Below are 12,057 nucleotides of genomic sequence, written 5' to 3' on the forward strand. Positions count from 1 at the left end.
CATTGTTACCTGTTTATGTATTTAATATTGTTTTGCCTTTTTAAGATTAATTAGCGTTTTCGTAAAACTTTCATCAGATACTTTATCAGGTGGTTTTTAGTGTATTATTATTGATTTTTTAGTTTTAAAAATTGTGAGATTCGATTTTCTTATCTAATGTGGCATATAGATCAAATTAAATATCAAAATAACAAAAATATAAAAAGAAACAACTTAGCAACAACAACTTAAACTTTTACTTCTTGTTGCTCTATCCTGCGTTCATTAAAATCAATCTGTCAGTACAAACAGAACAGTGAAAAAAATTAATGTTCTTAAATATGACATTTTAAACGACATAACCAACAACTCAGTTTGAAAAGTTGAACACAGTGAAGTGCGCGAAATGTTTCCATTTAAAATTTGCTTTACAAATTTATGTTTTTATCTGTCGCTCGCTCTAGAATATCTGGTTATCTGAAAAATATTCTCTTTATTTCCCCTTCAATTTTGATTCATGGATTAACATTTTTAACGTAAAAGGGAAAATTTATGGGATAAAAATGTAGAATGTATCTTTAAGTGAATATCGAAGTAAATGATTATGTTTTTCTTCTTAAAATCAAATCGTTATTGACATAAATTCAAACACTGTTGTAAATTAAGAACTTTTTTTCTAACTCGTAACTGTTAATTTAATTGTTTCGTTTTGGTAGTTGAAATGTATTGTTCGGGTGTTATTTCTTGGATCCGATTTCGTAATGAAATGAAGCTTGTGTTATTTTTAAATCTACTATTTTAACTTTGATGTGTCTTAAAATGAATCTATTTTTTATACTTCTACGTATTTAAAGAAATATTAATAATTGAATGATTTATTATATTTTTACCCAGTATGAATTATTATATTATTTATTCTTCAATGAAAGCGGTTAAATTTAGCGAAATTCACAAATTTTTTTTCAATGTTTGATCTAAATAGTTTCAATGTATATTTGAAGCAAAAATAATTTTTATTCTAAGTATTGTCATTTTAAATAAAATGAACTTAGGTAATGAAGTCTTTGATCTGTTCAAATAAATTCAAATGTAGATAACATTTTTTAAAACGTACACTAATAATGTACTTACAATGAAAACAGAAATATATATCTTAATGAAGAACACACTAATTAACTTAGTTTTAATTTATATGCAATGATCCAGTTTTTATTCATTTATTATCCTCATTATTGAGTTATTATTATATATGGTCTATTGCAGGGACATGGAATATGGGGAATACTGGAAAAAATCAGGGGAAAGGATATTCGACTAAATAAAAGTGGGAAAATTGTAATTTTACCCCAGACACTGGAATTGTCAGGGAAAATTTCACCTTATCAAATTTCACAAATATGAGAGTATTCTGTGCTTTGGTTTGAGAATGCTCAAAATAATATGAAAAAATAATAAAATCAATCGTTGAATAAACAATTACTTGTTAAATTGTCACGATTCTTCTTTTATGATTTTAGCATGTCAGGGGATATGAGATAGCAATTTAATATGTATGATTTAGAAAAATAACTTTTGTCTTCTTATTCAAAGGTGTTTTAAAATCAGTGCTGGTGGAGCTTTATGAATTACAGAAGTACTTGTACTTCTGAAAATCTAAAGAATTTCAGTGGAGGGGTTGACTTTGAGTAACTTGTTTTTCCTCAAGAAAAAATTTTCTTTTCTTTTTCCACTATTTTATGCGCTGATGACGCCAACACATTACTGTCATGTCACTGGAAAGCTGACGCTGCTGTTTTATTTGCAGATTAGTACTGTCATGCTTAAACTTGAAGATTGTTCACAAATCAAGTTTTTATCTTGGTTTAGGAGTTTCAATGACAAAGCCTCATCATTTCATAATTTTTACCCACCTTTTTGATTAAATAATGATAAGATTTAAAAATACTCGAAAATATTTTCATTCAGAGAAAAGCTAGACTCATCCATCTTTTTTTTATGGAAAAGAGAATGACTTCCTTTTGTTTTTAGTATTTTGATATAAAATATTCAAGTTACCATTAATACAAATAGTAAAAAAAGAAAAAAAATTAACCACAAAGTTTCAGCCTTACAAATTAAAAGGTCTTTCATCAAAATGTTTTATTCCATTTCTTTGAATCTTTTATCATCATGTCTGGTTAAGTATTGATTAGAATAGGGTGTATTTTTAAAAAGTGCTTAAAGGTGCTAATGTTTGTTTTATGTTTTTTAAAAGCCCTTAAGGGTATTTTATTTTATTCAGGTTTGTAAAAAGTGCTTAATTTTCTGTCTTTTAAAAAGAGATTTTTTCTTTGCCTTATCAATTGTCGTTCTAAATTACAAAAAATGCATGATTTTCACAATTTTCTCTGCAATATTTATCAGAAACTAATTATTTTATCAGGATTATGTAAAGTTTTATGAACTTTCTATGGTAGAAAATTTTTTTTTTTATTGCTGCACAGATCCTAATTATGATATTTTTATTTTATTTATTTATTTTGGAAAGTGGTTGAAAATATTTTTCGAATGCTTAAAAAGGACTTAAAAGGTGCTTATTTTTTGTTGAAAAATTTATCTGTAGTTTCCAAAATCTGCATTAGATAATACATGAAGTTCTAAAATGTCCTTCGTAACGAAATAAATTTCACATATAACACTAACATTTATTTTGTTTCATAGTCCTATAAATACAATTTTTTTTAAAAAAAAATAACCAGATTGTCTTGAAAGATTGAAAATGTTTTGCAAATATTCCATATTGCATAAAAAACAATACAAGCACTGAGATTTCAAAATAAATAAAATTAATGGCATAACATCAGTGATAACTATAAAACAGGACTGTGAGACAAAAAATAATTAAATGTAAGCTGAAATTCAAGAACAACTTTTCAAAAATTATAACTGGGAATAAATAATTTAGTTGGATCTTCAACCTTGTGTTTCAAACTCAGCAAAATAAAAAAATAAATTTTTTACTTTTTACTTGAAATTTTAAAAACAGAATAATTCTAATGTTTTTTTCCTCTGTAAAGCTTTGCAACTCGCATCATACTGCAAAATTTGCGACTTAATTTTTTTCTCCTTTTTTTTATGACCGTATGTATTAAAAATACCTTTCATACAAGCAAATAAATAAATAATATTAATGGTAAAGCGCATTTAATATTCCCACATATTTTTACAGGAATGAAAGTTCGAGAGCTTCCTTCTGATGTTATAAAGAAAATAAGGTCTGATGTAGCATTTACAACTGTTGCTCAATGTGTGGAAGAGCTTGTGTTGAATTCTATTGATGCTGATGCAAAATGTATTGCTGTTCGCTTGAATCTTGAGCAATACAAAATACAAGTTGTTGACAATGGGCATGGTATTTCTGCTGAAGAGTTACAACTGGTGGGAGAAAGGTCAGTTTTGTTTTTATTTATGTTTTATTTTATTTATTCTTTTTTGTTTTTCAAACATGTATATCGGATTAAAATTATTTTTAGAGATCAACTATCTATTTTCAGTTCCCATTCAAAAAAAGATTTTTTAATTATTTTTGAGAGTTTTTTGCTATTTAAAATCTGTATATGTTTGTTTTTAAAATTTGATTATGTAAATTGAAATTTATATTGTAAATGTTTAGATTTGGTTGCTTAAAATATAAGCATTCTATTAATTTTATTGGTTTTAAAAGTGTTTTTTACAGGTAGGGTGACCCGGGGTAATTCACGATCACTCTGTTTCTGAGGTAAATAATGATCACCTAAGTTTTATTTTAAAAAAATTATTTTTTTTTTAAAATTTGAGACATGGACAAGAATGCTTGTACACTTTACTAAAGTATAACTACATTTACTTAATAATTTTTTGTTTAATCTAGCAAAATAAGTATCTTTTAAACGGCTTTCTGTATTTTCCATTTCAAAGATGGGTTTCAAAATGTGCACATTTCTGCAAAGATCCCCCTCCTTCTCTTAATAATAAATATTTTGAGTCACTTTCTTTTTCTTTGATATAAAAGTAGTGTAAGCTTTTGTTTAATTGTTTCACATCTACTGTAAACATTATAATTGATTATAGGAAACTATATCAAATGTTGCCCCCTACAGATGGGGTAATTATTGATCACTGGGGTAATTCCTGATCATTGTCATTTCTTCTTATAAATAGTATATAAAATAGCTTATAAATACCTAATTGTCTTTTCTTAAATAACAGTTCATATTTATTAAGTGGAACAACTATAAAATATATTTTAACTGTCATCACAAAATTTGTTTTTAACTGTATACAAGACTGTATTCTGATTTGCACCATTTCTGGTTTGTCTTACCTTGTTTCTATCTTAATTTTATGTGCGTACATCGTTAGAATGGTTTTTAAATTTATAAATTAGCCTAGTATAAATGTTAGAATAATTTTTAAGTTGATAAATTAGCCTAGTATAAATATGGTGAGAAATTATAAGCCTAAAAAGGATACTAAGCTTCTAGAAAACAAAATTAGTGAATTTCTTTTAATGATGGAAAATGAAAATTTCAGTGTGAGAGCTGCTGCCAGAGCTGTTGACGTACCTTACTTAACTTTACACTTTCCCTTAATGAAGTTAAAAAATCCAGCAAAAGTAACCCATGTGGGAACTCTCTTATATTTCAGAAGAACATGAGAACGAGTTGGCTGATTGCCTAAAATGTATGGCACGATGCAAAGAATTTTGAAAGTGTTAATCGTTCTTCTTGCTTTTAAATAAATCATTTTATTAGCTGCTTAAACATATCTTTTTGGTTTATTTGTATGATCTTGATGTCTTATTTATTAATTACCATTATATAATTATTTTTAAACAGCCCCCTTACAATAAAAACTGGTGATCAATAATTACCCCAGAAATGATCAAGACCAGGGGTAATTCCTGATCACTAGAAATGTAAAGTCTTTTAAATTCTAATTAGATTTTCAAACAAAAGAAGGTGCCATTGGACTCATCTCATATAGCCTCAAACTTCCAGTAAATATTAAAATTCTATTTTGAATAGTTTTTTCACAAAATAGATGTTTGCGTTTTTTGATCAGGAATTACCCCAGGTCACCCTAATAAAAATTAGATCAGCTATCAACTTTTATGTTTAGTTAATTTTTATTTTTGAAATAATGCTAAATATTAAAAAAAATTTACATTGCATATTCAGGGGTCTGTCCAGGTCGAACTTACTACCGCTTAGCGGTACCTTCACGAATTCAATTTTAGGAAAACGGTAGTTTCACAAAATGCTTTTTCTTAAAATTTTACTTTTGTATCCTATAAGAAACTATAAATCTATATTTTTACCATGTTTTTGTGTTGATTTTATAATATAATTTTTAATTTTTCACAAATTATGTTTAAATTTTCACAAAATAGTTACCTCTCAGAAAAACCTAGACAGACCCTTGATATTTTAATTTTGACATCAAGAATAGTTTTATACTGCAAACAATACATTTTCATTTATATTTACACAAAAATTATGTTTAAATTATTTAGATAATTTTTTAATTGAACAAAGAGTGTAGCTTGTACATTACAACCTCAATTATCCAAAGTAATGAGGTTCAATAATAGCAAAATCTTTTGACTATGGAGGTTCATTTCTCTAATCATCCCCTTTGATTAATAACTGGTTATCCAGACTATTATCATTTTGATCACTGAAATCTGAAATTTTGGTTTAAACAGTACTCTACTGTATTTTAGTTTTTTGCACTTGTAAAATGTGCTGTAACATGCGAATTTTTGGCAGTTATTGCTTATGATTTCTCAATAGTTTTTAAATCCAGTATTTTGTATACAATATATTTTTTATCAGAATTATTTATTATGCATTTGAGTAACCTCTTTTTGAGGATTCCGATTCACTTGATTTCGGCAACGTACTTCATGATTTTTAATTACTTTTTTTTATTGTGATGTGAATTTACAATATGCAGAAAAGGAAATAATTTATGTGTTTCCCCCCCCCCTCCCAATAAAATGCTTGAATATCACCCATAATGTTGGAATAAAAAATTATTATATGTGCAATTATAAAAAAAAAATTATAGTTTTTTTTTTGTAAACTTAGCGCTTTTATTATTTTAAATTAGTGACATCTATGTTTGTTATTATTAAAAGTATCTTGTAGAAAGATATTAGTGCTAGACAGTTTTGTTGCAAATAGCTCGAAGAAATTCTGACACAGGGGTGTTGCTGTAAATATTATGTTGTTGCTATCATTTTTATTTGAAAAATTAATAATATGTTCTTTTATATTTTTTTATTACCATGGTCTAAAAAAAAGATGTTCAGGTGGGTATTTTGTTAACTAACATACCTGGCAGAGATTGTTGAAATTGCACATTTTTTTAAAACCCTTATCGATACATGTTTACATTTTTTTAATGTTATTAATCCTCTTTTTTTCTCTATATCTTAGGTATGCAACTAGTAAATGCCATACAATTGAAGATTTAAATTCCCTCAAATATGCTGGTTATAGAGGGGAAGCAATTTCTAGCTTAAAAAATGTTTCCTCAAATTTAATGATTGAAACCCGAGCTGCTGATTCTGAAAAAACATTTTGTAAAATATTTACCCTTGGTAATAATGACAAAGTATGCCCCTCTTTAAACCAAAGAGTAAGTAAAGGAACGACTGTCACTGTTTTTGATTTTATGTATAATAGGCCTGTAAGAAAAAATACAATATCTGAAGCTTTAGATTTAGAGGAAACTCGCAAATTGTTGCAGAGCACTGCTTTGATGCACCCCCAAATTTCTTTTTCATTATTAAATGAAGTTAGTGGTGCTACCATTCTCCATTTCAAAAAATGTTCTTCTACAGAGTCTGCTTTTATGCAGCTATTTGGTCGAGAGAAAGCGAAGAATCTCAAGTCTATTGATGAGAAATTTGAAGATTATCGGATCAATGGAGTTATCAGCATGGATTGTTTTTTAAACAGGGAATTGCAATTCTTGTATGTGAGTAAACAGCCAATATTAAGAACTAACAATCTTCACAAATTGATTAATCGAACTTTATGCAAGTTCCTATGTGCTAAGCAAAAAAGCCGACAAGAAAGCATCTCTACCCCTAACATTTCAAGTCCTTCCAAAACTCAAGCTCAATATTGTGCATTTGTCATCAATATTTCATGTCCTTTAAATAAATATGATTCCATGTTTGATCGGAGGCATAAAGTGGTCGAATTTTCTGAGTGGGATAAAATTTCAGGATTCATTGAAATGTCAATCTTAAAACTTCTTAAAGTTAGAGATTTCATTTTTGATGGAGATGAATCTTCTGATTCAGCACATCTTCAAAACCAAAATGACTTAACTTCAAAACTTGGGGTTGATAACTACAAAAAAGGTTTATTTTCTCATACTGCTAAGCGGTATGATGTCGTTATATCTTTTGCAGATAAATCTAATGCAATCTCTGATAAACGAAATATTGCAAAAAGTAATAAATCATCTAATTTTTTGTGTGTAGAAGAGGAAAATAATCTGATTAAAAGATTGCAATTTAATGAAGGGGATTCGAATTCCCAAAAATTTATTTGCTTAAAAAAGAATTCACCATGCAAGTCAATTCTTGATGATCTTAAATTAACTTGTAAAACTACTCTAACTAATAACAAGCAAAGGAATAAGGAAAAATATATTCAAACAGCTGCAAATATTGTTCCAGTTCCAAAGATGTCTGTACAACCTAATATTGGTATTGATATTCCATCTCGAAAAGTTTTTCCAACAAAAAGTCCTGTAATGATGCGAGTACCTATTAAAAGTAATTTGTCATTGTTGGAAAAAGACAATTCTATATTACAAAAGTTAAGAGAAAAGTACTGTTATAATCCCCCAAAGATGAAACAGATGACTAGTTTCCCACCAAAATCTAGCGAAGAAAATGTTGAAAAGCATGAACACTCTTCAATAAAAAATAAAGTAATTGGACATTCTAAATTTGATAAAACGATTGATATTTCTCAACCATTAGATGCTAAAGTATCCCAAAGAGTTGCATCAAAGTTTACGTTTTCTGATGATTCCAATTTATCACCTTTAAAACGCTTTCGGCGAACTAAAACGAAACAACCAAAAAATGAAATTATAAAAGTGCTTACTATGGGTGACATTTCAGACCATGAATTAGCCAACAATATGTCTCCACTTGTGGCAAACTTAAAGGAAAGATTGGAAACAACCAAGACTATCAATTTCCATTCTCATTGTATGTCTGATGAAAAAGATGAAACTCACACTGACAATCCCGTTTCAAATTTAAGAAAAAGATTACCAGAATTTCCCTTAAACACTTTTAATGAGGATATAAATATGACCAGTCCATCTAAAATTCAACGACTCAACAAACATGATAAAACCAGTTCGCATTTTAAGGATTTTGAAGATCGTTCCAGAATCAGTTCTAGTCCTAATTCCTCACAATATTCTAAATTGAATCGAACGTGTTTGCTAGAAGAATTTATGCCTAGGATAAATTTGGAAACAAATCAACTCATGAACAATGATGCTTCAGTAATTGATTCGAACAACTTACCAAACATTGCTCAAAATGGTGTTTATAATTCTGTAATTTGTGCTAATGATTCAGATTTCTTAACGACAACTACACCAAAAGATCTTAATAAACACTATTCTCGAATTGATTTTCATGATAAAAGTTCCACTGACACTACAAGCAGTAATTCTTTGGAAGTAAATAATTTTAGAAGCCATAGAAAAAAATTTCTTTGGAGTGATAGTTCATCTGTTAGTCTTTCAAAACCTCACAATTCTATTTGTTCAAGTTTATTACCAATCAATGATGGTGTTTTGGAGCATAATTCAATTTGTGATTTAGAAGTATCATTCAACAGTGCTGCTCATAGTACTTTAGAACATAATTCAATTAGGGAATTAGAAATACCGTTCAATCATTCTTGTATTAATACTCAGAAATCTAACTCAGTTAGTGAATTCAAATTGAGATGTAATCGAAATGATGTATCAAATGAAGGCAATTCATTAGATATGGTTGTACAATATGTCAAATCTAGCACATTTTATAATTCATCCCCACCAAAACCTATGAAGGAGGCTTTGATAAGTTCTTCAAATTCCTCAAGTTCTTCGAATCCTGAAATTTCAAATGCAATTAAAGCATCATCAGAAATTTTATCAAATGTGTCTTTACCTCAAGTGATAAAAATACCGATTATAACAACTAAATCTAAGAAACCAGTAAAAACCAAAGATAAATTAGAAGTTGAACAATTTAATAGCGATGAAATATTTTCCCTTCATGGAAAAAACTCAAATTTAGATTTCCATGAATTTGAAGGAGATGAAAGTCAAATTTCCTTTGAATGTCAGAATAAACTTTTAAATAATAATTCTGAAATTGAAATAATTGATCAGTTTGAGGGCTCTAATGTTTCGGAAAATTTAAGTGGCTCTCTAAAAAAAAGTGCAAATCATGGACATATAGAAGTAGATCCAGAAAAAATTAATTTTAAATTAAATGATGAACCTTGCTCTGTTATTAATATGCTAGATAACAAAAATAATGTTGAAAAGGGAAATCGTTGGGTTTGCCAAATTGATAATGAAACTAAGAGAGTTAGTTATGTTGATACTGTTACTGGAAATTCCACTTACGTGATGCCGCAACTGTTACAAGAAGAATCTAAAACCTTGGAAGAGACTGTTGGCTTCAATAATGGTATGCAAGCTTTAATTATAATTTTAATTTAAAGCAAAAATGTTACCAACATCATTAATTTAGTAAATAATTGTTTGTCTGGACCAGAAGTTCTGAGATAGTTTTTGAACATTTTCTAAAGACAAAAATGATTTTTTTTTAAACTTTAAATATTTTTGATTATAGAACTAATCTGCTTGATTTTGCTTCATATGGTTTAAAAAAGGGCGGTTAAGAACCCCTTGTCTATCGTTTGTGTTGCTATAATGTTCACAAATATTTTTTTTTTATTTATATTTTTTAATACAGTACAGAACCCGTTATCCGGAAATCAGAAAACCGGAACGAAATTCGATAAATTTTCCCGCCATTTTTAAAAAAAAAAAATTTCTCCTCATAAGATTTTAGGATTTTCCTTTCTTTTTTGAAAGATGTTTACCTTACCATCATTTTGGAAATAATCATTAGTGTATTACTTCATCGTTTTTTCTTATTTTTAAGATTATTTCCAAAAAAAATTTTTTTTTTTAGTTGGGTTTAGCAATAAAAAAACGGCTTTTTGTAGCGATTCAGAAAACCGGAAAAATCAGTTATCCGGAACAGCGATGGTCCCGATCGTTCCGGATAATCGGTTCCCTACTGTATAATCTAAAAGTTTATATTTTTACTTGTGAATTTTATAGATTTTCTTTTAATTATTTAAAGCTAATTTTGAAACCTTTTAATTTTACTTTATTGTGTAGTTTTAATTTTTAAAATAGATGCATGAGTTAGGAAATTAATCTAATTCCTGATTTTGGTAAAAAAAGTATAAAAACTGTTGGTTAGTAAATTTAGTTACATTGACTTTTACGAAAAAAAAAAGTTTTTGTTCTACTAACACCTTTTTATTATTATTATTATTTAAAAAATTATAGTTTATATTGTAAATTTAACATTTTTTTTAAAGTTGATTAAAATTTTTTTTACCCTATTTGATTTTTAGTTTTTGGGACCATTTATTCAAAGAAATTATTTGCATTGCTGCTCTGAATGATTCATGTTATAAATAATTACTTTAATTTTTATCTATTAATCTTGTTATAATATTTTAAACAACTCTTGTCATTTTCCAAAAGAAACTTATTTCTTTCAATAAAAACAATTTTAATTCATAATAAATTTAACTGTTATGCCATTAATTTTTACTAAAATTTACCTCCAAAGAACAGTTTCTCTGTTGAATAAAATTGGAAAAATTCTAGTTTTCTGCATGGTAAACTACCAGTTTGTTCTGCAAACTATCCAGCTTAACCAGGAACAAAACTTAGATGGTAAATCAGTTCTGTTTTAAATATTTTCACTTGCAGTTAGTTCTATTTTGTGATTACTTTTGCTTAAAAAATATAAATTATGTGTTAAAAAATGGGAATTATGCACTGAAAGTTATTATTCAAATTGTATTCTCAATTTTGTTCAGTCTTGGTTGGTGATGAATGTATTAAAAATATTTTTTATTCATAGGTACTAATAAGAAGCACTTTTTTCTCACACATGATTTTTCACCTTTTGTTAAAAGCCTCAACAGCCCCATCACTGAAAAAGATGATTGTGATAAAGATATTACTGTCTTACAATCTCATTTAAATTCATGTATGAATGAGAAGGACAAAAATGAGATGAATTTGAAATGGCGTCATTTTAAAGAAACAGGTAAAAAAAAATTTAAAAGCATATTATTGACTATTTTCTTTGCTTAGATTTTCTCTGATGCTTTTAATGAATTTTTATGTTTTCATACCTAATGCTGGTATTGTTTCCCTGTGTAATATAGAAATATTATGAAAAAATTTATCATAAACTAGAGTCTGCATGCATCAAAGTAAGCCACAGCTCCTGTTAAAATTTACAATCTTCAATTAAGCTGCTAAATAATTTCCTTTATACACTATCCACCAATAAGTATTTGGACATGTGTGATTGAAAAGAAAAGCAAACTTTATTCATAATCAATAGTTGGTAGAGCCTCCACGAGAAGTAATTACAGCATGAACCCTCTGGGGCATACTTTCCGCAAGTCCTTGTGTGACGGCTAGTGGTATTTTCTTCCACTCGGCCTGGAGAAGACATGTAAGTTCCTTCACCGATTTAGGACGGGTAGTGCACCCCTTAATTCGGTGATCCAATTCGTTCCTGAGGCTCTCGATAGGGTTCAGGTCTGGGCTCTGGACAGGCCAGTCCATTCGATTAACCCATTGGCACCATACCAAGCCTTGGTGATCCTAGTAACATGACAGCTGGCATTGTCGTCCTGGAAGTAACAGGGGTCCACCCCGTAAAACTGCCACAATGTAAGAAGCATATTGTAA

General features: G+C 28.3%; 1 protein-coding gene across 2 annotated transcripts in view; it reads left to right on the forward strand.

Moving 5' to 3' along the window:
• The first annotated feature begins 404 nt into the window (after window positions 1-404).
• LOC107451793 (DNA mismatch repair protein Mlh3) overlaps window positions 405-12,057 on the forward strand; it is a 30,214-nt gene continuing 18,561 nt past the window's right edge. For both annotated transcript variants that reach the window (XR_015433063.1, XM_016068007.3), the window contains exons 1-4: window positions 405-573; window positions 3,188-3,407; window positions 6,441-9,730; window positions 11,213-11,401. Coding sequence is in view for 1 of the 2 variants with exons in the window: in XM_016068007.3 (XP_015923493.1) it covers window positions 3,190-3,407; window positions 6,441-9,730; window positions 11,213-11,401 (3,697 nt within the window). In the remaining variant the exon portion in view is untranslated. The remainder of the gene's footprint in view (window positions 574-3,187; window positions 3,408-6,440; window positions 9,731-11,212; window positions 11,402-12,057) is intronic.

Source organism: Parasteatoda tepidariorum, chromosome 4 (assembly GCF_982258835.1).
Source record: "Parasteatoda tepidariorum strain Cologne lab strain chromosome 4, Ptep-v5.0, whole genome shotgun sequence".
NCBI lineage: Eukaryota > Metazoa > Arthropoda > Arachnida > Araneae > Theridiidae > Parasteatoda > Parasteatoda tepidariorum.